At 35.3% G+C, this 26,675-nt stretch overlaps 1 protein-coding gene across 7 annotated transcripts in view; it reads right to left on the bottom strand.

Annotated features, from left to right (window-relative positions):
- The window catches only part of LOC126811363 (trithorax group protein osa), an 89,848-nt gene that overhangs the window by 58,681 nt on the left and 4,492 nt on the right, over positions 1 to 26,675 (bottom strand). For all 7 annotated transcript variants that reach the window (XM_050536930.2, XM_056098860.1, XM_056098861.1 and 4 more), the window contains exons 2-4: positions 16,753 to 16,914; positions 14,010 to 14,225; positions 9,855 to 9,926 (exon numbers count right to left, since the gene is read on the bottom strand). In XM_050536930.2, coding sequence (XP_050392887.2) covers positions 9,855 to 9,926; positions 14,010 to 14,225; positions 16,753 to 16,914 — 450 coding nt within the window. The remainder of the gene's footprint in view (positions 1 to 9,854; positions 9,927 to 14,009; positions 14,226 to 16,752; positions 16,915 to 26,675) is intronic.

The following is a 26,675-nucleotide window of genomic DNA, read 5'->3' as shown; positions in this document are numbered from 1 at the left end:
GAACATGATAAACATTTTGTCGGAAGTTATTCAAAAGTTCAGAAATAATTTCTCTAAGGTCAATATCACCAGTCATATCACCGGTTTTTTTCAACTCTACGTCAAGCTTGCTTAATATAGTCCTCATTATCACCAGGTACGAGGTATTGGCACTTCTGTATAGTTAATACACTATGACAAGAAACAACACTCTGCCGTTTCTGTTGCTATAACCAAAAGAATTGGTCATCGAATGTCAAACAATCTATATAGTAACTTGATGGTTTCTCTCGTAACTTTAAATTTCTGTAAGTCATCTTATTGAAATCTTCCATAAATTTCCATAACAGACTTCTTTTTGAGAACTGAATCGTTGATGGGCTTCCTAAGAATCTAGCCTACATTTACGAACATCAAATTTAAAATTCTAGAATTTTTTTTTTTCACATGTAAGTCACCAAGATGTCTGGGTTTGGTAATTTGTTAAATTTGTTTTGATACAGTGTTGTGAACAACATGTTTTTCGCGATTATATTTTTATACAAGTTTCTGAGTTAACAGGATTTGATAAATAAGCTATTTTTATTGAAATCAATGTAGTGTTATTTACAACAAGTTTTACGAATCTATTCTTATATTTCCACCAGGATTTAGGAAATATGAAATATTTGGGTTGATATATTGTGTTATTTACAACAAGTTTTATGAATATATTCCTATATTTCCACCAGGATTTGGGAAATATGAAATATTTGAGTCGATCAATATTGTGTTATTTACAAAAGATTTTCAGATGATATTTTTTTTTTTTTCACCTGCATGTGAACGAGTGGACAGGATTATAATATACGACAGGTTTTTCTGATTGTATTTGGGTTGGGGGTTTTTTGTCAACAACATGTGTTTATCAATACCTGTGAACATACAGGTATAAGTAGTACTAGACCAGGTGAGCCAGGTGAGAATTGGTTACACAGGGGTAATATCATGTAACTTCTATAATTATTAAATAAATAAATTTGAATATGTTATGATTTTATTGATCACAGAAACTTATTTCAGCATTTAATGACTGTGTGAATATCATTCAAGTTTTTGTAATGTCAAATGATATGAATGTTGAACGAACATGATTAGGTTTTCTTGAGACGAAGACAAAAAAATGGAGCTTAATGGGCACTAGACACCAACTAAGTCATTTCGGGAGGTCTAACATATGGTTCAATTTTATTTCAATAATTCATCCCACTATTTTGCTCTGACTGGGATTAACGAAGACAGAAATAGTAAAATATCGATGAAACTTATTTGAAAGACTGGAATTACCGAAATAATCGTCAATATCCTTGAAGGTATCTGATGATTTAAAAGATTTTAATATTGATATAATTATAATAGTACATGTATACAGAATCCGATGGTAAATATCATCGAGGGTATGTGTCCTGTATTTAATAAATTTTAAAAATTTTAATTTCTGAAATAATGGTCCATATCCTTGAAACATCAAATAATAAATTTAAAAGATTTGAATATTAGAAATACTGGTCAACATGAAAGAAGTCAATACCGGTATTAGAAATTATAGTAAATATTCTTGAAAGCATTGAATAAAAAATATTGAAAGATTATAAATATTACTAATAATATTGAACTATCTTTGAAATGACCGATAATAACTGGAAGTAATAATAATATTGGTAAATATTCTTGAAAGCATCCGATAATAAACTTAAAAGATTATAAATATTTATCAGTTGGAACATCTGATGAAGAATGGAAGAGATTATACTATTAATAATAATGGTAAATATATGATAAATCACACTGACTTCCTCCTGTCCTAAATTAAAATACAGTCATAGTATACAGTGACAACAGAGAGACGAGAAATACAGAGATATAGATAGTTTGTATATAACATAGTTATATATACACTTCCCTCTCTATACACACACACTGTACATAGCTTCATACATATTCATAAACAACACCATGTGACCCCTAATAAATAAAAACTCCTTTATATCTTCATATATATTCTCTCTCATTCCTTTAATAATCAACTGTGTATTTATTTATTCCATCTCTCTCTCTCAAAATATTGTTTTTATATGTACAGCTCTGGCCAGCTGACCACACTACCAGACAAAGGGACTCATTCTCTGGTCTATATGTAGGAGTCCTGACCGACCATACTGAACAAAGCCTCGGTCAATTCTCAGCACATTTAAATAAAATACAAGTCAATCACACACTATATTCCAATAAATAATTAATCCAACATGTCATCACCTCACTCAAACACTAAATTCACTCAAGCCAAACTTTAAAAAAAACTTTGTGAAAATAACCAAGTTTTTGAACTGAACTCAAACGTGCCTGGCTTACTAATGCTGTACAAGGTAGTAGTAGTGTTAGCTGGCTAACTCTAGCTTGCTTCATAAATAAAGCCCTGGTCCATTTTCACAAAGGAAAACAGGTCCTTTTAGCTTGAACCTGGCTGTTAATTAACACTGGGTTACTACTAATTAATCCAGTGTGTTCATTAATATAATAGTGATGTTTTGTACTCACTGGATTCTGGTTGTTTTAAACTGAATATACTAGTGTACAGAATTAACAACTAGACCAGTCTTTTCTTCTCTGTATAACCCTACACTCAATACCTCAGGCAATGCACAAACAGGCCATACCAACTCACATCCTCCCCCCTTCCCCTATATTTTCACCTTCTATCTCCCTCAATTTGCTGTAAAAATTCTTAAATATGTGTGACAGGTTTAAAATAAAGTGAAAGTTTATGTCAAAGTGGTAATATTGCGAGACTGGCTTAGGTGTTAATTGATATGACTACAAGCTGCCACCCCTGTACATGGAAGAGTCTATTTTTATTCTGCCTGAGTGAGTTCTCCCTGTGTGAACAATACTCTGTTCCCATTTATCACTGGCTGTGTCAACTTCAACCCTTCACAACCTTAATACCGTCTGCCAAATACATTAACTAGAGGAGGGAGTGGGCTATTATTATACTTTTTATATCCCCGATTCCCCTTTTCCTTCGCAAATCACATTTACGAATATATATGAATTATTGAAATGTTTTGTCAAATTTTATATAATTTCTTGCGAGTTTCTGCTAGCGTGTTGCATATCACTGGGCTAAATTATAGTTTATTTATGAGTCGAAATTATTTACATAAAGTAGTCCCTTAGAATTGAAGATGCAATAAAAAGCCGAATATATCCCTCCATGGCGCTATTTACTTATGATTTAGACGTTGAACGCAAGTCAAGAGAGGGTTTGATAAATATTTGGAAACGGTTAATAACAACGTTGCATGTCGGGAGAGGAAATACAATTTTTAATAATTAATAGATGGAACTACTTTCTGCCTGTTCACTACTTGCGTGTAATGCTAACAGCAGCTAAAGTAAAGGTAATCTATAGCACTATGAGAAAATCAATAGGCTAGCTTATCTAGACTTCCACACACACGACCCAATAGCTAGTCTCTTTCATCCAGTCTCACACTCCACATGATAAATGACTATAGACTAGAGTGGGCTTGATAAATGAGGCTATACAACAGCCAACTCAAAGTGAATATATCTCCCCAATACACTCTCTCACATATTAAAGCTTTTACTGTGCAGTCCAACTTCTCTCTCAACTCAGGTTATGTGTTGGGCTATAATTAGTAACACCATCACAAGCTAACAAAGGCAAGGGAGTTGTTCACCAAAGGGAATTTCTAATAAAAAAAAAAATTTGAAATAACTGTGGAGTTTCGAGTTGAATACACGGCACACTACTTCATTGATCAGTTAATGAATTGAATTATGTTTTTGTCTCGTAAATCAGCCATTGACATTAACTCATAAATTCTTAGCCTTGTGTTTATTTTCAAAATTAAATCAAGCACACCATTTTAAAATACTTTTTTTAAATTTCTAACCCTTTTTTTAATTTATTTTTAATTCGTCTACTCTTTTATCCTTAGAAAACACAAAATTAAAGGGTTTTTAGGACTCCAAAGGGACATGTGATGCAATTTAATTATCTAATTATTGGCTTTTTATGAAGCCATTTGGCTTTGAAATAAAACAGAAGGCAGACATTTAAACTAATTTCGATGCAATATATTCTTATTTTTCTGTGCATGCACTGAGAATATTTGCTACACCATGGCTTTTTTTTAAATACCGAAATTTAAATAAATTTTGATTTAGCAAATATTCACAAAAAATTTATCCTACAGCTTTTTACATTGCCATTTGGCTTTGAAATAAAATTAAATACCGAAATTTGATAAATTTTGTCAATTTTTATTTTCATATGCAAAATAAAATTGAAAATTGAACACAGATTTTTTGATCGATTTTGTCCATTTTTATTTTCATATGCATATGCCAAAAACATTCGCTAAAACAATAATTTGGCTCTCTATATATTGCCATTTGGCTTTGAAATAAAACTCAATCGAGAAATTTGATGAATTTCAACAAATTTTCATTCTCAGATGCATGTGCAAAAACATTCTCTAAAATTTATTGATGTTAAATAATATAATAAAAAGTGTTTTTGATATTCGAGTATTTCATCAAAAAAACATTAAAAAAAAAATAAAATCGTCATAAATAAGATTAATATCATTTGAGTTGAGTTCATTAAGAGTAAATAACACCAACTTGATGGAATCGCGAAAAATAGGACATAATATTGAATATATAAAAAAATATGGAATAAAAATATATTCCTGTGTGCGCGGAAACGACTCACTATAAATCGTCAATATTCTGTACAGCAGAGAGAAAAAGAAAATATAGAGCAGAGTTGAAACGAGTTATCAGAATAGCGAGTGAAGAATATTGATTATTTCTCCCTCGGCTTGTTTCAGCGTTTATGGCTGAACACCAACTGACACCCCATCACCAAGATTATCTCCCTTTACGGCTCACTGAATACACAAACAATCCCTGCTCCCCGAGACTCGCTGGCTACATCAACAATTAATTCTCCCTTTGCTTTTAGATCGGAGTGGTGGGGTTTTTTTTCTACGTTTCTCCGAGTCAAAGACTTGAACCCAATTAAGGAAACGCTATTCAGGACGTAATTCGCCATTTAATTTTACATGATGTACCAATTAAATTTCATGAGATGAGCGTTAAACATCTTACTATTTATTCTGCATCGAACTAATGAAGACTGGAATACACCACGCAGTAAAAATGAAATATGAAATGGGGTTTAACATGTTCTATCAGGGAATTCCAACTGCCAAGGGATCTTTTACATGCATGCCAATGTGTACATGGGACCTCGTTTTTTTGTCCCATCCGAACGACTGACAGCTGTCATTGTCAGACTTGCTGTACTGCACCACTGACAAGAGGAAAAAGAGAAAGAAATGGGATTTAACGTCCACTCGACACAAACTAGGTCATTCAGGGACTAACATATGGTTTAATTTTATTTCAATAATTCGCCTGCGCATAGGGGCTTTTAGCAGTGGGAGGAAACCGGAGGACCCGGAGAAAACCCACGAGGTTGGACAGGCGACCCTACTCCTTGTCACGTACAACCGGGGATTCAAAACCACGCCAGTTGACTCAATGACAGACTTTATGATACAGCGTGCGCATGCTAACCATTCAGCCATCCAACCCCCCAAAAATCTCGATGAACTTTCTCGCCCAACACCAGGAGCAAAACACACGACCGACAGACTAGCAAGCCAGCGTCTTACTCTCTTAGCCACTACGACTCCCTGGTACCAAGAAACCATCTGTTGCAATTTGTTCTCGGTCAACTCTTACTTAGAGTATATAAATTAACAATCTGGTTAAATCACATATCCTATTTCGTTTCGTTTTTATAGTTCAAAATTTCGTTTTACTTGTCTTTACTACACTTGGATCTGGAAGAGTTGTTATTTAACTCGTGTTCTGAATGGTGTCAGGGATAAGCCAATGAAATGGTCTTTCACGGCGAGCTTTAGGCGTGTTTTTTACGGAACTGTGGGTAATCAACTAGTAACATCAATGCTGACTGGTTAATCAAATGTCTGACGTCATAGGTCAAAAGTCGGTCTTTTGACCACTGACGTGACCTATCACTACAACCGGTCAGATCTTCATGTAGTGTAGGCCATCGAAAGTATAAAAAAAGAAACGAAATATAGATCTATATTCTAATCAGATTGATAAATTAAGACTTCCATTTGATTTTCACTTGAATGAAGCAGGCATTGAATAAAATAGTCCTTCGACAATAGGAAACAAGGCTTAAATATCCAGAGGGACTTTCTTCACCAACAGGCAAGGGTAGACCTGGGGCAAATGCCACACGATTCAATTTTTGTTTGGAAACATATGGTTACGTCCACTCGACACAAAATAAGTCGTTTCGGGACTAACATATGGTTCAATTTTAAGTCATTAATTGGCTAGCGCCTCAGGGTCTTTAGCAGCTGGAGGAAATCAGAGGAAACCAGAGGACTGGACCAGCGAACCTACTCGTCATGTAGAAACAGGGAATCGAAACCATGCCACTTGACACAATCACAGACCTTATGATCCAACCATTCGGCCAACCAACTCCCTAATTTCTATCGCAGTTTACATTTTAAAATAATTTGAAATAAACATTAATAATTTACAAGATATATAAGCCTATATATAGAAATAAAATATGACATCATACTGTATGTCCAATTACATTTCAACAGACATATTACTCGGATATTTTGACAGCACTAGAAATTTATTGTTTTGCTTTAGAACGGACGGGCAAGCTCAAATTACACGAAGAAGCAGTATTCCATTAAACATTGATACACCAATGCTGGGCTTCTGATACCCTTCAAACTAACAATAAGACATTGTAAGTCATCTTTTATATTCAATTTTTTTATCTAGTTAATGGTACTTTGAAATAAAGAGGGGGTTGGGTGGCCGAATGTATAAGGTCTGTCATTGAGTCAACTGGCGTGGTTTCAATTTCCTGGTTGTAACTTGTACTGTACGGGAATAAGTTGGGATTGCCGAATGGTTAGCACATGCGCGTTGTATCCTAAGGTCTGTCATTGAGTCAACTGGCGTGGTTTTGATTCCCCGGTTGTACGTGACAAGGAGTAGGGTCGCCTTCTAGCCTTGTGGGTTTTCTCCTGATCCCCCGGTTTCTTCCCACTGCTAAAAACCCCTACGTGCAAGCGAATTATTGAAGTAAAATTAAACCATGTGTTAGTCCTGAAATGACCTAGTTTGTGTCTAGTGGACTCTCTGTCTCTCTCTATAAAGAACATAATCAAGACTGTATTTGTTGATAATAATACTCCACACTACAACAAAATATATCCACCACCATTTTGAATGTAAATTGCTAATGACAATTGGCTACTATTTTTGGAGGATCAATGGAGAAAAAATGATTTGATTTCTTCACTGAATTTTGAATAATTTTTGTTTTTATATTCTCTTTTTCTTTAATTTAAACAAAACTTGTCAACGTTTTAAAATAGTTTTGGCAAGATTCTCAAAACAAACAATGTAGAAATATACATTTAAAAATACATTATGCAGGTTTTTCTTACTATTAATTAGACATTTATTAACAAAACAAGACCATAATCAAGATTTTAACTAGATTAGAACGGTTCGCTATTTAAAAATTTAATTTAAAAAAGGCAAAGCGAGACTAAGTCTAGAATACACCAGTGCTAACTTGGCTCAGAATGGAGTAATTTGAACAAAATTTCAATATTTTTATTTTATATTATCTATTTTTGAGCTATTATAGCAAGAATGGTCGGCTCTTTATCTAAATCTTACAGAATATATCTTTAATACTGGGACATAACTCTATGAATAGGGACTATTAAACCGTAAATAGTGAAATCAAGTAGTACAACCCATGCTGCGAGACTTGTCAACTTCGAGTAATTATATCAGTAGTTAATTTGAAAAAATTAAATTCTGTATATCCCCCACGTATTGTAAATAAAATATAAAAAAATAAATACGTGGAAACATATTGTAAAATGAGATATCAAAGTGAGAATTCCCGTAATTTCTGAGTGTGTCCGATTGAACAAAAATAGTAACACACGATAAAAAGCAGACGAAATTCTTTTCTAACTAAGATTTCTAACGTAAGTGGGGCTTCGGAAGCCACTGTCAAGAATTGGCAACAGACCTAACCAAAAGTCTACATCACATTCACAAACTGTCACAGCTGCCTGTAGCAGTGTTTTAAAAAAAATCTAAGAATGAAATCTAATCATTTGTTATAAATTAAAGTAATATCTTGTTATTTAGGCGTTTTATGTTGAAACTGAGAAAATGCTAATCAATTTTTAAATTTGCTAATCCAATTTCGCAAAATTGGACCTTTTGATTAGCAGTGCTGGCTGCTAATACTGTGAAAAATTACTGACAGCCCTGTTTCTAGGAAGAATTCATCCAGGATTCTGAGCACCTAAAGACGATGGCGGGGTAATTTGTGTTCGCAAGTTAATATTTGCGTGCTCGCTAGCGGTGCATTGCAAATACGCCTGTATAATCTCAAGGCCTGAATGTGTGATGTCTTGTGTCACACTGTGTGCATTCTTAATTATGTTCTGTGTGACATTGTGTGTGCCTGATTGGTGTCATGCACACTGCTGGGTGTGCTTGATCTTTCTAAAACACCTGATACCATGAGTGCTTTCTTGATTAATTCACATGTGCTGCGTCCTGAGTGTGCAAATAAAATAAAAGGTGGTTTAACGTCCTACTGCTCTGCTCCGAACTGGGCTAATGAAGACAGGCATACACCATACAGTGTGCTATGAGGGAAATTTTGCATGGGCAGCGGCACTATGGCCTACTCTTATATCCAATTTCAACTGCCAAGCTGGGTGTGCCTGGGTGATTGGTGTCATGCACACTGCTGGGTATGCTTGGCCTTTTGATAACACATTGGAGCTAATGAAGACCGCACATGCTTATGGAAAACCAGCTACTAATTTGGATGGATAGAGAGAGAGGAATGGGGTTTAACGTCCACTCGACACAAACTAGGTCATTTTGGGACTAACATATGATTCAATTTATTTTATTTCCATAATTCGCTTGCGCGTAGGGGTCTTTAGCAGTGGGAGGAAACCGGAGGACCCAGAGAAAACCCACGAGGTTGGACAGGCGACCCTACTCCTTGTCACCTGCAAACGGGGATTCGAAACCACGCTAGTTGACTCAATGACAGACTTAATGATACAGCGTGCACGTGCTAACCACTAAGCCATCCAACCCCCCAATTTGTTTAGATGTAAAAACAGCTACGAATTTGGTTAGATGTAAAAACAGCTACTGATTTGTTTGGATGGAAAAACAGCTATTAATTTGTTTGGGCAACATTTCAAAGAGTATTTTATCAACATTGTGTGTTGTCATGCCCACGTAGCTTTGCTTTCTATTTATAGAATGGGATCGATGTGGCTAAGTGGGTAGGTCGATGGCTCGCTAGCCTGGAGGTCGGGTGTTCGGTCACTGCATTGGCCGAGAAAGTTCATCAAGATTTTCTGGTGTGGTTCCCCCTTGTCAATGATGCAGGACGGATGGTACGAAAAACCGAGGTCCTGTGTACACATTGGCGTGCTCGTAAAAGATCCCTTGACAGTTGGAATTCGAGATAAGAGTAGGACGTAGTGCCGCTGTCCGGGCAAAATTTCCCTCATGGCACACTGTATGGCGTATGCCTGTCTTCATTAGCCCAGTTCAGAGCACAACAGTAGGATGTTAAACCCCATTTCATTTCATTTCTATTTATAGAATACATAATACCACCACTAATTGGGCATGTTTGATTAATTAACATGTTACTTTAAACTTACCATACTGGCACTTTCGTTTATCACACTATCTTCATTAGGTATTTTTGAATTCGATCTACTATTTTCAGAATTCTGAAGGAGAAAAAAAAAAACAACATATTAATTGCATATATCATGGGTTTATAAATTTATCATATTTTTAAATCTTATATAATCTTGAATTCTGAAGAAAAAAAAAAAACAAACTCTGACATATTTATTGTTACCATATGAATTGATCAAATGTTTCTACCAATTTTTCAAATAGGAAGTTGAAATAAAAGTAACACTTCCATTTTACACAAAGAATTTTAAACATATTAAATGTTTTACCTTAAATCATGACATTAAGAACAACTAGGTGAATAACATTAATATCATCATAGAGTTAACACTAGGTGAATAACATTAATATCATCATAGATTTAACACTAGGTGAATAACATTAATATCATCATAGATTTAACACTAGGTGAATAACATTAATATCATCATAGAGTTACCACTAGGTGAATAACATTAATATCATCATAGAGTTAACACTAGGTGAATAACATTAATATCATCATAGAGTTAACACTAGGTGAATAACATTAATATCATCATAGAGTTAACACTAGGTGAATAACATTAATATCATCATAGATTTAACACTAGGTGAACAAGCCAACAGTGAGGCTGATGTCCCCCGCCGAAATTGCAAAATAAATAGATGACACATATTAATTAATCGCACATTTATTTTTTTCACTAAGTTTCATCACTCTCTATCAGATAGAATCAAGATTATCTTGTCCCAAACCATCGACAAATGAAATCGATTAGCTCTGCTTAGCTTCAGCTCGAAATGTTAATTATTGAACTCAGTCAAGACATTCACCTAATGAACATCTACATATACATCAAGTTTAAACATTCACCTATGCCAAGTTTGAACATTCTACCTCAATTAGAAGGAGAGTTATTGTGTTCCAAAGTTTCTACCAATCAAATTGCTTATCACTCTGCTTACCCTCAGCAAAAAATGTTCATTATCGAACTTAGTTAAGGTATTCATATAATAAATCTATACACCAAGTTTCATCAATCTCACTTAATTAGAACTAAAGTTATCGTGTCCCAAAGCATCAACCAATCAAATTGCTTATCTCTGCTTACCCTAAGCGGAAAATGCTCATCTTCGAACTCCATCAAGGCATTGACCTAATCAACACATACACCAAGTTTGAACATTCTAGCCCAATTAGGAAGAGAGTTATCGTGTCCCAAAGCATCAACCAATCAAATTGCTTATCTCTGCTTACCCTAAGCGGAAAATGCTCATCTTCGAACTCCATCAAGGCATTGACCTAATAAACACATACACCAAGTTTGAACATTCTAGCTCAATTAAAAGTTATCGTGTCCCAAAGCATCAACCAATCAAATTGCTTATCTCTGCTTACCCTAAGCGGAAAATGCTCATCTTCGAACTCCATGAAGGCATTGACCTAATCAACACATACACCAAGTTTGAACATTCTAGCCCAATTAGGAAGAGAGTTATCGTGTCCCAAAGCATCAACCAATCAAATTGCTTATCTCTGCTTACCCTAAGCGGAAAATGCTCATCTTCGAACTCCATCAAGGCATTGACCTAATAAACACATACACCAAGTTTGAACATTCTAGCTCAATTAGGAAGAGAGTTATTGTTTCCCAAAAAGTGTGACGGACAGACAGACGGACGGACAGACGGACGGACAGACAGACGGACAGACGGACGAACCCATTTTAATAGTCCCCTGCTTTCTTCGAAAGGCGGGGGACAATAACATTAATATCATCATAGAGTTAACACTAGGTGAATAACATTAATATCATCATAGATTTAACACTAGGTGAATAACATTAATATCATCATAGAGTTACCACTAGGTGAATAACATTAATATCATCATAGAGTTAACACTAGGTGAATAACATTAATATCATCATAGAGTTAACACTAGGTGAATAACATTAATATCATCATAGAGTTACCACTAGGTGAATAACATTAATATCATCATAGAGTTAACACTAGGTGAATAACATTAATATCATCATAGAGTTAACACTAGGTGAATAACATTAATATCATCATAGAGTTACCACTAGGTGAATAACATTAATATCATCATAGAGTTACCACTAGGTGAATAACATTAATATCATCATAGAGTTAACACTAGGTGAATAACATTAATATCATCATAGAGTTACCACTAGGTGAATAACATTAATATCATCATAGAGTTAACACTAGGTGAATAACATTAATATCATCATAGAGTTACCATAGGTGAATAACATTAATATCATCATAGAGTTAACACTAGGTGAATAACATTAATATCATCATAGAGTTAACACTAGGTGAATAACATTAATATCATCATAGAGTTAACACTAGGTGAATAACATTAATATCATCATAGAGTTACCACTAGGTGAATAACATTAATATCATCATAGTTTTATGGATTCAGAACCAGGTGAATAACATTAATATCATCATAGTTTTATAGATTTAGAACAACTAGGTGAATAACATTAATATCGTCATAGTTTTATAGATGGCCGAGTGCTTAGCATGTGCGCTGTATCACTGAATCTGTCATTGAGTCAACGTTGTACGTGACAAGGAGTAGGGTCGTCTGTCCAACCTCGTGGGTTTTCTCCAGGTCCTCCGGTTTCCTTCCACTGCTAAAGACCCCTACGCGCAAGCGAATTATTGAAGTAAAAAATTAAACCATGTATTAGACCCGAAATGATCTAGTTTGTGTCGAGTGGACGTTAAACCCCATCTCTCTCTCCCTATATAAGATTTTAGGCTAACAAAAAGACTTACATAATACATCTTTAATATGAATGTAAATAAATATTTGTTACAGTATCCAGCATTTTAAACAACAAAATAAATAATTGTTACAATATCGTAAACTACAAAATAAATTTGTTATAATATATTCAAGGGTGTTATTGTCTAAACTTAATGAAAACAACGGGACTCCTCTTTCCACTTGATAAAGTTTTATTTTCATGTTAAACTTCAGGACTTCATATTCAGACAAAGTCAAATGAAACTGATAGCAACATCATTGATTGGTCGACACTAGTTCTAAATAGTTCTAAAGACCAATCAAATTAAAACTACCGTGATGAACGAAATTCTCTATAAAATATTTAGAAATGCTTTAATTGGCCAGACATTTAATTGGCTATTTCATCAAGATCCCAAGAGATATGATTAATCAAAGGTCACATGACCAATTAACAAGTTAACTTCATTAATATCATTCAACCGTATTGGAGAGAGAGAGAGAAATGGGGTTTAACGTCCACTCGACACAAACTAGGTCATTTCGGGACTAACATATGGTTTAATTTTATTTCAATAATTCGCTTGCGCATAGGGGTCTTTAGCAGTGGGAGGAAACCGGAGGACCCGGAGAAAACCCACGAGGTTGGACAGGCGCCCCTACTCCTTGTCACGTACAACCGGGGATTCGAAACCACGCCAGTCGACTCAATGACAGACTTTATGATACAGCGCGCGCACGCTAACCATTCAGCCATCCAACCCCCCTCAACCGTATTGGAGTGATCATCCAAATAGAAAGAGAGAGAGAGAAATGGGGTTTAACTCCCACACCACACAAACTAGGTCATTTTAGGACAAATTTTAACTCAATTTTATTTCAAATATACACTTGCGCTTAGGGGTCTTTAGCAGTGGGAGCAAACCAGAAACCTCAGAGAAGACCCACAAGATTGGACAGGTGACCCTACACCTTGTCACATACAAGTGTGGGGGGGGGGGGATTCGGAACCAAACCACTTGACTCAAACAACAGACCTTATGATCTAATGCGCACATGTTAAACCATTCAGCCACCCAATCCAAATAACGGAAGAATTATAGTTTCTATGATAATGACAAGTAATGTACCCTATGATAATATAATGAAAAGTAATGTACCCTATGATAATGACAAGTAATGTACCCTATGATAATGACAAGTAATGTACTCTATGATAATGACAAGTAATGTACTTTATGACAAGTAATGTACTTTATGAAAATGAGAAGTAATGTACTCTATGATAATGACAAGTAATGTACTTTATGAAAATGAGAAGTAATGTACTTACCGGTGTGGGACCCGGTGACGCCTGAGATGGATGAACTGCAGATTGGGGGGTTCCCGGTTGGGAAGAGGGATGAGAATTAGGTGACTGATTTGCGGAGCGTGAATGTTGTGGGGATAAATACATGGGGTTCGGGGGTTGCGCGGAGGAAGGGGGACCGGATGGACTGTACCCTCCCCCCATTGGTTGATTTCCTGATTGGTTATACTGAGGATGTACCTGAAAATAAATTTTATACAAATGTCAGTCGTGTCATCGTAATATTTGATAATTTAAATAAAACATGACACAATCATATGGAATACAAGTTACTTGGACCAAAGAGAGAGAGAGAGAGTTTAACCTCCACTCGACACAAACTAGGTCATTTCGGGACTTACATATATGGTTCAATTTTACTTTAATAATTCGCTTGCGTGTCAGGGTCTTTTAGCAGTGAGAGGAAACCGAAGGACCCATAGACAAATTAATCGTTGTCAAAATATAGGTAGAGTCTACTCCTCACAGTGTTCCGTTTGATTAGACCTAAACCCACTCAACACTGCCGTAATGAAAGCAAATTTCTGTTCCAAATTATGACTGGTCAATAGTCCTATTAACAACCAATCCCTAACTGCGTAACAATCAAACAAGGGTATTAAAAATAGCTACACTGTAAACTATACTGCTTGGAGACAAACAATACTTTTGCTGTTTTTAATAGCTTAAATTACTGTCCAAAGTTTTAAAGAAGACCCCTGACTAAACAAAGTGCTGTCATGTTGCTGTGCTTAGGAGCGATTTGATTTAACAGGAAGAATAGATACTCCCTCAAAAGCTTAACTATCAGAAGTCAATCCAGCAATGGCCAGAGAGGGATTTCTCGGGCCATTGCTTCAGGAATATGAGGTAACCAAACGATTATGTTTTCCATATAATTAATTGCGTCATGTTTTATTCAGAGTCAGTTACTAAATACTGCTCAAACCATTTGTTCAATTAAAAAAAAAAAAAAATTTAATGAATTGGAAGATTGGAATCTGAATGAACATGTACTAAGACAATCATCAATGTTTACTCACGCTTTTTTGCTGCACAAAAACTACTACAACATTCACATGTATGTCAAAATATTATTGCAAATCAATTTGTCAAAGATGTAGTGTTAGCAAGTCTTTATATTGGCTTCAAATGTTATATAAACTATTATTTAGATATCTATTAACATGACAAGCCTACAATCAACTCTCTAGATCATCGGATGGCAGAGATTTAAATGGATTAGAAATGAAATTGGGTTTAACGTCCTACTGTTCTGCTCCTATACTGGGCTAATAAAGACGGGCATACGCCATACAGTGTGCTATGAGGGAAATTTTGTCCGGGCAGCGGCACTATCGCCTACTCTTATATCGAATTCCAACTGCCAAGGGATCTTTTACGTGCATTCCAATGTATACACAGGACCTTGGTTTTTCGTCTTATCCGAACGACTAGACAGCTGTCCTTGTCAGGCCCTCCGTCCTGCATCACTGACAAGGGGAAACCACGCCGGAAAATCAGGATGAACTTTCTCGGGCAATGCAGGGATCGAACACCCGACCGCCAGGCTAGCGAGCCAGTGTCTTACCCACTTAGCCACGTGATCCCCAAATGGATTAGAACTACCCCGCCTGGATTTTAAAATTTAACAATAGTCAATGTTTGTTCTCATTTGTCAAGTAAATTTACCGATGCTACAATAACAAACAATCTATGCTACAAACTTCAAACACATGAAATGAGAGAGAGAGAAATGGGGTTTAACGTCCACGCGACACAATCTAGGTCATTTCGGGACTAACATATGTTTTAATTTTATTTCAATAATTCGCTTGCGCGTAGGGGTCTTAAGCAGTGGGAGGAAACCCACGAGGTTGGACAGGCGACCCTACTCCTTGTCACGTACAACCGGGGAATCGAAACCCCGCCAGTTGACTCAATGACAGACCGTGTGATACAGCGCGCGCACGTGCTAACCATTCGGCCATCCGACCCCCCTTCAAACACTTATAACTTCACTCAGATTAAAATAATTTGAATGAAATTTTCAATATATTCATTTATCATTATCTAGTTTTGAACTATTATAGCAAGAACGGCCAGCTCTTTATCTAAATCTTACATAATTCACCTATAAGACAAATGTAATTAATTGACCTTCCATAAAAAAAAACCACTAAACAGCTATAAACCACTTTGATTTGGTTTGCCCAATAGATTAAAATTATTCAAGGAAACATCTTAGAAAATAAAACTATAATTGTATAAAGCTTGTCCTTTCACACATCAGACCAATTCAACATTTATTTTGACCTAAATACAGCCTTAAAAATAATAATTTTAGGTGTCGAAATGTCAGGTACTAATGAACTAGTAATATTTGATATTTTAAACTTGTCAGTTAAAATGAATCTAAGTCTGATTGGGGCGTTGGATGGCCGAATGGTTAGTACGGGTGCACTGTATCATAAAGATTGTCATTGAGTCAACTGGGTGGTTTCAAATCCCTGGTTGTACGTGACAAGGAGTAGGGTTTTCTCCCACTGCTAAAAACCCCTACGCGCAAGCGAATTATTGAAATAAAATTAAACCATATGTTAGCCCCGAAATGACCTAGTTTGTGTCGAGTGGACATTAAACCCCATTTCTCTCTCTCTAGATCTGATTATGGCATGTATAACATAAGACATGATTATCACACAACACAAATGATATTTATATTTACCTGTTGTGGGTAAGATGGGTTTGATAGACGAGGTTGACCAGTCATATATCTAGAACTGGGGGAATATTGTTGAGGATTGGGAAATGGAACACCAGCTTGATTCACATAGTTACTACCCCCACCACTCATTGATGGCTGTCTTCTAGACTCGTGCATTTCATTCTGAAAAAGAAAAAAACATATTTTTAAAATATATTGAAGTTTGGCAATCTTGATCGTTAATCCATTGCCATTAAACAAAACTAAAATCTCTTAGCGAGGATTCAATAGCATTAAAAAATAGGCTCATTAAAGACATAAGGTGGTCCGGTCCTGGCTTGTTTATATCATAATTTCATGACATCATCAGAACAAAACTATAAAAACACTGGTTACTCGCGATGAGTATCGCTTATCTACGATATCACCCGCGGTGGAAGTGGACGTAAAACTCCAGGAACGAACGAACACGACGAACATAGATTTCAAAATAGAGAATCAGGATCAATTTCACTACCACAAAATATAAATTCCAATTCCACAAATCATAAATTCCAAATCCACATTATAAATTTCAAATCCACATATTATAAATTTCAAATCCACAAATCATAAATTATCAATTTCAATTCCACAAATCATCAATTTAAAATTCACAAATGAGGAATTTTAAATCCACAAATGAAAAATTTCAAATCCATCAAACAATAAATTTCAAATCCATAAATTTCAAATCCATAAATTTCAATTCTACAAACGATAAATTTCAATTCAATCATAAATTTTAAATCCACAAATGAAAAATTTCAAATCCATCAAACAATAAATTTCAAATCCATAAATTTCAATTCTACAAACGATAAATTTCAATTCAATCATAAATTTCAAACCCATCAAACGTTAAATTTCAATTCCACAAACGATAAACAATAAATTTCAATTCCACAAATCATAAATTTCAATTCCACAAATATTACATTTCAATTCCACAAATCATACATTTCAATTCCACAAATCATAAATTTCAATTCAATCCACAAATCATAAATTTCAATTCAATCCACAAATCATAAATTTCAATTCAATCCACAAATCATAAATTTCAATTCAATCCACAAATCATAAATTTCAATTCAATCCACAAATCACAATAATAAATTTCAATTCCACAAATCATAAATGTCAAATCTACAAACGATAAATTTCAATTCCACAAACTTTGATAAATTTCAATTCCATGAAATATGAATTTTATTATAGTCATTCATCAATTCTATTATTGCCATATATATATTCATAAATTTCAAATCCACTTACATTCAATCTTATTATCATTTGAAGTTTACATTAGTTGTTACCATACTGATTTGACAACATCTTCTTTTAGTTGTTTAACATAATAATCCTAAGAGTTTTTTTGGGGTTATTTTCATCACGGTAATTTCAAGTTGTATAGTTAATACTAAATGGTACTATTAATACAAGTCTCCCTCTTTAACTTGATAAACATAATAATACTATAACAAGATGTAGAAATTTTATGACACAGCTCAGTGAGTAAGAAGCTGCTTCGTTAACCTGAAGGTCCAGTAGTTCGATCCCAACGTTGGCAGAGAAAGGTCCACAGGATATTTCGACATGTTTTCTCATCGGCCGTGCAGAACATTTGGCAGAGGCAAGGATTATCCTCTAGTCGTGACATACAACATTGCCGTGTAAAAGAAACCGTAACAGTTGGAATTCGAAATAATTGGCAAAAAATTCTCCTCCTAGCACAATCAATGAACCATTAGGATTCTAATAAAATATTTTAATTTAAGCTTTCATGAAAACGGCTGCTGGTCATTTTCTTATCCCATAGCAAATTTTATAAAAGAATATATTTTTAAAATATTTCGGGTCCATCTATGATCTGCAAGTTAGTGACTTTACAATGAGTATTAGTAAAGTCGTCCATATTTTAACATCAAGTTTGACTTAATAAAATAAATTTGCAATATATTCATTTTTCATTATATATTTTTGAACTGTTACAAGATATAGCGAGAAGGGTCAGCTTTTTATCTAAATCTTACATCATGCATCTTTAAAAGTTGTTCATGAATAGAATCGCTGGTCATTTTCTGATCCTATTGCCAGATAAATCAAAGAGAAAGAGAGAGAGAGAAACGGGGTTTAACGTCCACTCGACACAAACTAGGTCATTTCGGGACTAACATATGGTTTAATTTTATTTACATAGTTCGCTTGCGCGTAGGGGTCTTTAGCAGTGGGAGGAAACCAGAGGACCCGGAGAAAAACCCACGAGGTTGGACAGGCGCCCCTACTCCTTGTCACGTACAACCGGGGATTCGAAACCATGCCAGTCGACTCAATGACAGACTTTATGATACAGCGCGCGCACGCTAACCATTCAGCCATCCAATCCCCCATAAATAAAAGAATACATTTTTGAAATATTTCAGGTCCCTCCATGATTAACTAGTGACTTTACAATGAGTATTAGTAAACGTTGGCCATATTTTAACAAGTTTTAAGTTGAACTAAAATACAATAATATTAATCCCCTGTCATAGAGGTTGTGATATTTACTACGCTAACTAGATTACGCTTCACATCTTACTCAAGGAAATTCAAATATTAATCCTATTTAACATAAAAACAAATATTTCTACTGTGTCAGTTATTTCATCTCTCCTTTGTTTATTTTATCAAACAGAATATACTCATCAACATGGCATAGTTTATTCTGAGACTAACATCACTGTAGTTTGGTACAATGTATGAATTAAAGGACCTAAGTCCGTAACTCAAAATCCTCCAAAATCTTTGACATCGAAAACACGAATTATTGGTCAATTTAAATCAACATTGATGATGTAAACTTACCGGGAAAAGATGAGTTTCTGATATCCGATATTTAAGATAAAATAATTTTTTTAACATTGGTACACGAATCGTGTACCATAATGCGCTTCAGCCCCAGTTGTATTGAGATACTCGAGGGACGAGGCTAGACACATTGCACCAAATCAAATGGAGTTATGTAGACTAGAATAACTAGACGCTAGAAATTTGCACTCGATTGAGATTGCTGACTTATTTCGCCGAACATAACTGATTTGAAATAGGAGTAAAAACGGAAACCATTAAATGTAAATCAGTTTATATACATTCATATTACAGTATTATATGCGTTGCGACCCACTTTTGTGAATTTCTAGGTCCCAAATGTTAGCGATTTAGCTCCTTTAATGAATTTAGCAGAAATAAAATGGGGTTTAACGTCCTACGTTTGAAGTATTTGTAGGTAAAAATTATTTCCTATTTAGTGTAAAATGGGGTTTATCGTCCTACATTTGAAGTATTTGTTGGTAAAAAATATTTCCTATTTAGTGTAAACAGGTATGTAAACCAAGTAAAAGGCGCCATTCTTTCCAAATCTGTAACGTCTTAGGTAAACAATACACGCGCCATTGAGCTAATGATTGACGCCCCGTGACGTGACGTCACATGTTCAAAGCAGTCATCCTTTACAGAGCTGTACGAAGACTTTTCGCAATAGCTCTGTAAAACGGATTGAGAAAAGGCATGTAATTGTTTGGATAGAACGCAAAACCGAGGTATCCATGAATATATCCCATTGCATATACATGTACAGTGGGAGGAAACCTGAGGACCTTCACATCTCTCTAAGTCTAGCGTATGTTTTGTCTTTACTTTACCAAGCTGTTGCAGTAGAATGTTCAACCCTTATTTCCATTAACACAATTAATGAGTGAAATATCTTATCTAACTGTCACCCGGCATAATCCATTCACAATTTCAAAATGTATTATTCTCATGCATATAGTGGAAGAAATAAACTTATCTATCACATTGTTGATTTAATTATTACACACATAAATTTTTTCTTTAACACCTGTTAAGTGATGCAAAACAAAATGATATTTTATTTAATAGTCAACACAACAAATATACACCAGTCAGTCAGCTGTTGGTGTTTTTCAATAGACTTATTACAAAACATTAGATTATAGTCTATATTATCCAGTCATTATTATATCAACAAGTCTCAATTGTTTCTTTTATCATGCATTAGTAGTCCCAGTCGACAAGCTTTTAAGATGATTTATTTATGATCAGTTATCCAGACTGCCTGTGATCGCCAAAAGCCACATGGCTAATTAACATATCCACAACAAAAGTAAATAAAAGCACATGGTTTCACTGGTGTAGGAAGCAAGAACTATACAATACTTGACCCCTTATAGGTGACCTTTCTTATGTTCTATTCTGTTGTAAAACTCTTTATAACTGTGCTATTCATTACTGATGACACCCACCAGACAAACTAAACCAGTTTTTGACCTAATTTTAGAATGTTTACGGTAGCATTGATTTTATTGCCTGCGGGTGAATTAAACCATAATAAACTATTTTAGGAGTTTTACTGTAAACCTGTAATTATTATCAAATAGCCTGTCTGTTGATCCTAACTTTTAGATGTTTACAGTAGCATGTGTCAATAACAGATTTGATTACTCTATGTGAATTGTGAGTTCTTGGAGGCAAATTCAACTCTTCAAATGTATCGTCTTCACATATTGAACATTCACCAAACAAAAGCACCATCCCTCCACCACCCACCCCCCATTGCCATAACCGACAACATATCCCAACCCTCCCCAACCCCCCATTACCAGATTTGACGACTTATATCTTTTAAAATAAGTATACCATTAATTCATAATCAAATGTCACGAGTGCTTTTTTTTGCCTGATCATATCGATTAAAATTTGCCAAAGATATTTTACAGCCTATCACAAACGTGCATACATAGCGATCATCTTGAGAGAGTATGCCGGTCTGCGAGAAAATTGTGACTTGTTCTAAAGATTCCATGCTTCGGGGGTGGAGGCAGACATTTTGAGATCATGTGATATCAATCATGTCTCCGATTGGCTTATAAAAATGGTTCACCTGAATATATCTAACATGCTAGATACGAGCAATTGATCAGGCGAATGGTTCGCCAAACAGAATCGTTGTTGCCATGAAGGGGCAAACGGGTGATTTTTTTTTTTTTGCAATTTTACAAATAGGCGCGATCGGGTGAAAAAATACGCCCACCTGCCACCCACCTAACATGCATGGTAATATTCCTTTAATTAACACCAATAATCTTCTTGTATGTATACACACTACATTGTGCATATGTTCACAACAAGACACAACACTGGGTATATGTATATAACTACTTTTCAGTTAACTACATTGTATTCATAACATAACACACGGTATATATGTATATAACAACTTCTCAGTTAACTATTGATAACATAACACAAGGTATATATGTATATAACAACTTCTCAGTTAACTATTGATAACATAACACAAGGTACATGTATATATGTATATAACAACTTCTCAGTTAACTATTGATAACATAACACAAGGCATATATGTATATAACAACTTCTCAGTTAACTATTGATAACATAACACAAGGTATATATGTATATAACAACTTCTCAGTTAACTATTGATAACATAACACAAGGTATATATCTGGATATAACTACTTCTGTTATTTAAAGATAGGGTCCCAAGAAAAGAATTTATCGGGTGGTTATTTCCAATAAAAGTACGGCAATTTTGGGATATATGGAAAGCAGAGATATCCAATTTTATTAGCAAAATACTGGATTCCCTGAAAAACACTCATGGAGCGTATACAGGGCAAAAATGTAAGGGTTCCCCTAATCAACAGCCCGAGGATTAGGAATACCTGCACGCGTGACGTCGAAGGTTGCACATGAAAATTGAGCGATTGGTGTACATGTTGATAAACTTTATGAAGAGTTAGATGTACAACACTTTCTGAGATAAAAATCACGGAAAAAGACGCGGGCAGTGAATAATCCGAAAATTTAATTAGGATTCGATATTTGTAATAAATAGTCATCGATTAAAGACAACATCGTCTTGTGTATACAATGAATTCTCGTCCGACTCCGTTGCTTAGGTACCGAGAGAGGTAAGTCACGTGACACAAACATGAACTCTTTTGATCGATTATTATAACAGGGTATTCCTTGGCAATTACAATGTTATGAGAAGGATTTGAAGCAAAATTATGATAAACTAATTTGTTTGAATATGTTTTTAGTCCAAATATATAATCAAATCACCCAGTTTGTACACGGGAACGTATCTTTAATATCCAGGGTTCATAACACATACTAGATGTATATTTGTCATTAACTTAAAAACATGACCTTTATGTGTTACGAAATGTTGTTATTTAATAACACTAACAGGGAGATAGTTATATACCTTGTGTTGTTTCTTATTATGAATAGTTAATCGTAAAGGGTTGTGTAGGCTTTCAATATCAACGGGAAGATCTAGCAAGTTTACCTGTATTGTATATCAGACATTATATGAAGATGATAGTTGGGGGAAGATCTAGATAGTTTACAGACAAGTTATCACCCCCTAGCATTATGAAGATGATAATCAGGGAAGATCAGTGAGTTTACAGGCAACGTTATACCCACCCCCCCTAACATTATGAAGATGATAATCAGGGATGATCTAGAGAATTTACAGGCAACATTATCATCCCCCTAACATTATGAAGATGATAATCAGGGATGATCTAGTGAGTTTACAGGCAACATTATCATCCCCCTAACATTATGAAGATGATAATTTGTGTAGAGATATAGAGAGTTTACAGCCAATGTTATAACCCTACTAACAATATGAAGATGATAGTTTGTGTAGAGATATAGAGAGTTTACAGCCAATGTTATCAACCCCCTAACATTATGAAGATGATAATTTGTGTAGAGATGTAGAGAGTTTACAGCCAATGTTATCACCCTCTTAACAATATGAAGATGATAGTTTGTGTAGAGAGTTTACAGCTATAATATATCTTACAACACAGTGTCAGTTATACATGTAACTGTGGGAGTAGAGAGAGTATAACAACATCGAATACAGAGAGTGGGTGAGTCATTTACAACACTTTCACATACAAGTCTTCCTCACACTCTATACAACATAGTCATACACACAGATAGAGTTTAACATCCTACTTTTCTCAACCAACTGGCTTAATGAAGACAGGCTTACACACACCATACAGTGTATTATTAGTGACATTTTGCCCCGACAGTGGCACTATGGCTTACTTGTATATCAAAATCTAAATGTCAAGGGTTATTTTAGGTGAACCATTAAGAGTTATAAAAGGCCTTCTTCAATATTTAGTAGACAACAGTCATACAGGGAGTAACAGAGAAATGGGGTATAACCGCTTCTTCACACAAACTAGGCCATTACATCAAAGGCCTTCCTGTACATTTCTACAAGATAGTTACACATAGAGAAACAGTCATAGGTTTAACATCCACTAGATACAAATCAGGTCGGGACTAACATACAATACAATTTTATTTCAATAATTCGCTTGCGTGTATGGGTCTCTAGCGGTAGGAGGAAACAGGGATAAATGGGGTTTAACATCCACTTGACACAAACCAGGTCGGGATTAACATATGGTACAAAGGGATTAATATCTCATCAACAAAACATAATTTTGGGACTAACATATGGTACAATATTTTTATTTCAAAAATTAGTTTGCGCGTAAGCATTGTTAGCTGTAAGAGAAAACCCGGAAAAATGGGGTTTAACATAAACTCTACACAAACCAGGTCGGGATTAACATATGGTACAAAGGGATTAATATCTCATCAACAAAACTTAATTTTGAGACGAACTTGTTAATTTATATTATGTATTACGATGTAGTAGAATTTGGGCAGGAAGTGACCTTTCTGTCTACCCATTTTTAATTTCAAACTGTCATGGGACCTCAGTTTTGGCATCATCAGAACAATTACATGTAGCCACACTTTTGTTTCATTGAAGGTCTAGCTTGAAGAATCAAATCGAAGTTTTGGCATTATCCGTCTACTTATATACAACTTCAAACTGTCATGGGACCTCAGCATGGCATCATCAGAACTGGACACATATGAAAAGTGAAGGTCTGGCTTGAAGAATCAAATTGAAAAAGGTTCTTCTTGAGTAATACTAGGATTTGGGCACAGTATAATGTGACTGGATAGGAGAGAGAGAGAGGTAAGGGCCACTGGACACAAACTAAGTAATTTCGGGACTAACATATGGTTCAATTTTCTTTCAATAATTCGCTTGCATATAGGGTCTTTAGTAGTAGGAGGGACCTGGAGAAAACCCACAAGGTTGGACAGTCGACCCTGTCACGTACAACCAGGGAATCGAAACCACTCCAGTTGACTCAATGACAGACCTTATGATACAGCGCCCCCCCCCCCCCCGATAATCAAGTACTCGTGAATACTACCACCCTGTCCTACATGTATGTAGTGTCTAATATTTCTAGTCTATTATAAGTCACGGTAAAATAACTTGTCTGATCAGTCCCAAATAATGTGTTTTTAGGTCCAAAATAACCAGTGTTTTAAAAGATTCACTACCAGTGAAGCCATCTCTAGATATAATCTATACATAACGTGTACTGTGACAATAACCTCATTTTATAAACGTGAAAATATCTAGTTTCATTTCCTATAATCTGACAACTTTTCACTGGGATGAGAAACAAATCTTCCGAGAGCGAGAAACAAACTAGGTCATTTTGAGACCAACATGTAGTTCAATTTTATTTCAATAAATCATTTGCGCGATGGGAGGAGGAAACAGGAGGACCTGGAGAATACCCATAAGGTCAGACAGGCAATGCTATACCTATTCATTGTCACTTCCAACCAGTGATTCGAAACCATGCCAATTGACTCAATGACTGGCCTTGTGATTTCATGTGCACGCAGGGGGATGTGTAACCTCTGGGGGTATGAAGCATCAAAGCAGGGGGCACAAGATACGGTGTCAAATTCAATACTATTTATGTACCAGTATTCAGTATATTTATATGTATTCAACGCATTGTATAAATAAACTTACATTGTATCCATTATTATCATTTCATTTATTTCCATAAGTCATTTTAAACAGGGGGTACAAGAAAATATTATGAAAGTTCAAGGTGTACGAGCCACTGTTCTAGACCATCCAACCACCTACGTTCTACCTTTCTACACCAATGAGTGCTACTGCTACAGTCTACTAGTATTTCCAATATTTCCCTGTCAGTTTTCTGCCTCAATGAACACAGGTATACGCATTACAGTGTACTATGGAAAATCTTGCTTTAACAGCAACGCTATAGCCTACTCTTAATTCAAGTCCTAGCAGTACATGGGGCATCTTAGGGGTTTAAGATCCACTCTGACAAACTAGGTCATTTCGTGACTAATATGGTTCAATTTTATTTTAGTAATTTGCATCTTCTTAGGGGGTCTTTAGCAGTGAAAGAAACAGTAGGAACCAGAGAAAACCCACGAGGGTGCACAGACGACCCTACTTCTTGTCTTGTACAAGCTGAGAATCAAAACCACTTGACTTAACTCAATGACAGACTTTGTGATCAAACGCACACGTGTGTTAAACATTCGGTCACACATACCCCCATCTTACACTGTAGACCGGGCTTTGGAACACAAAATAAATCTTCAAAAGAATTACATTATGCACATCAACCCATTTGTAGTTAGGACAAAGTATCAAGCCCTTTAAACTAGGAACTAAATCGCTAATATTTGGAACCTAGAAATTGTCACAAATGGGTCGCAACGCATATAATAATGATTGTAACATGAATGTATATAAACTAATTTCAAGTCGCTTATGTTCGGCGAAATACACCAGAAGACTTAATCGAATGGCAGTCTCTAGTGTCTGGTTATTCCAGTCTACACTGATAGTATTTTTTGCGCATGCTCTCCAGATAAAATGGTAAAATGTTTATTTTTTCTTAAAT

Source organism: Patella vulgata, chromosome 2 (genome assembly GCF_932274485.2).
Source record: "Patella vulgata chromosome 2, xgPatVulg1.2, whole genome shotgun sequence".
Lineage (NCBI taxonomy): Eukaryota > Metazoa > Mollusca > Gastropoda > Patellidae > Patella > Patella vulgata.
The sequence above is the reverse complement of the archived record's forward strand: the minus strand, read 5'-3'. Positions and strand labels throughout refer to the sequence as shown.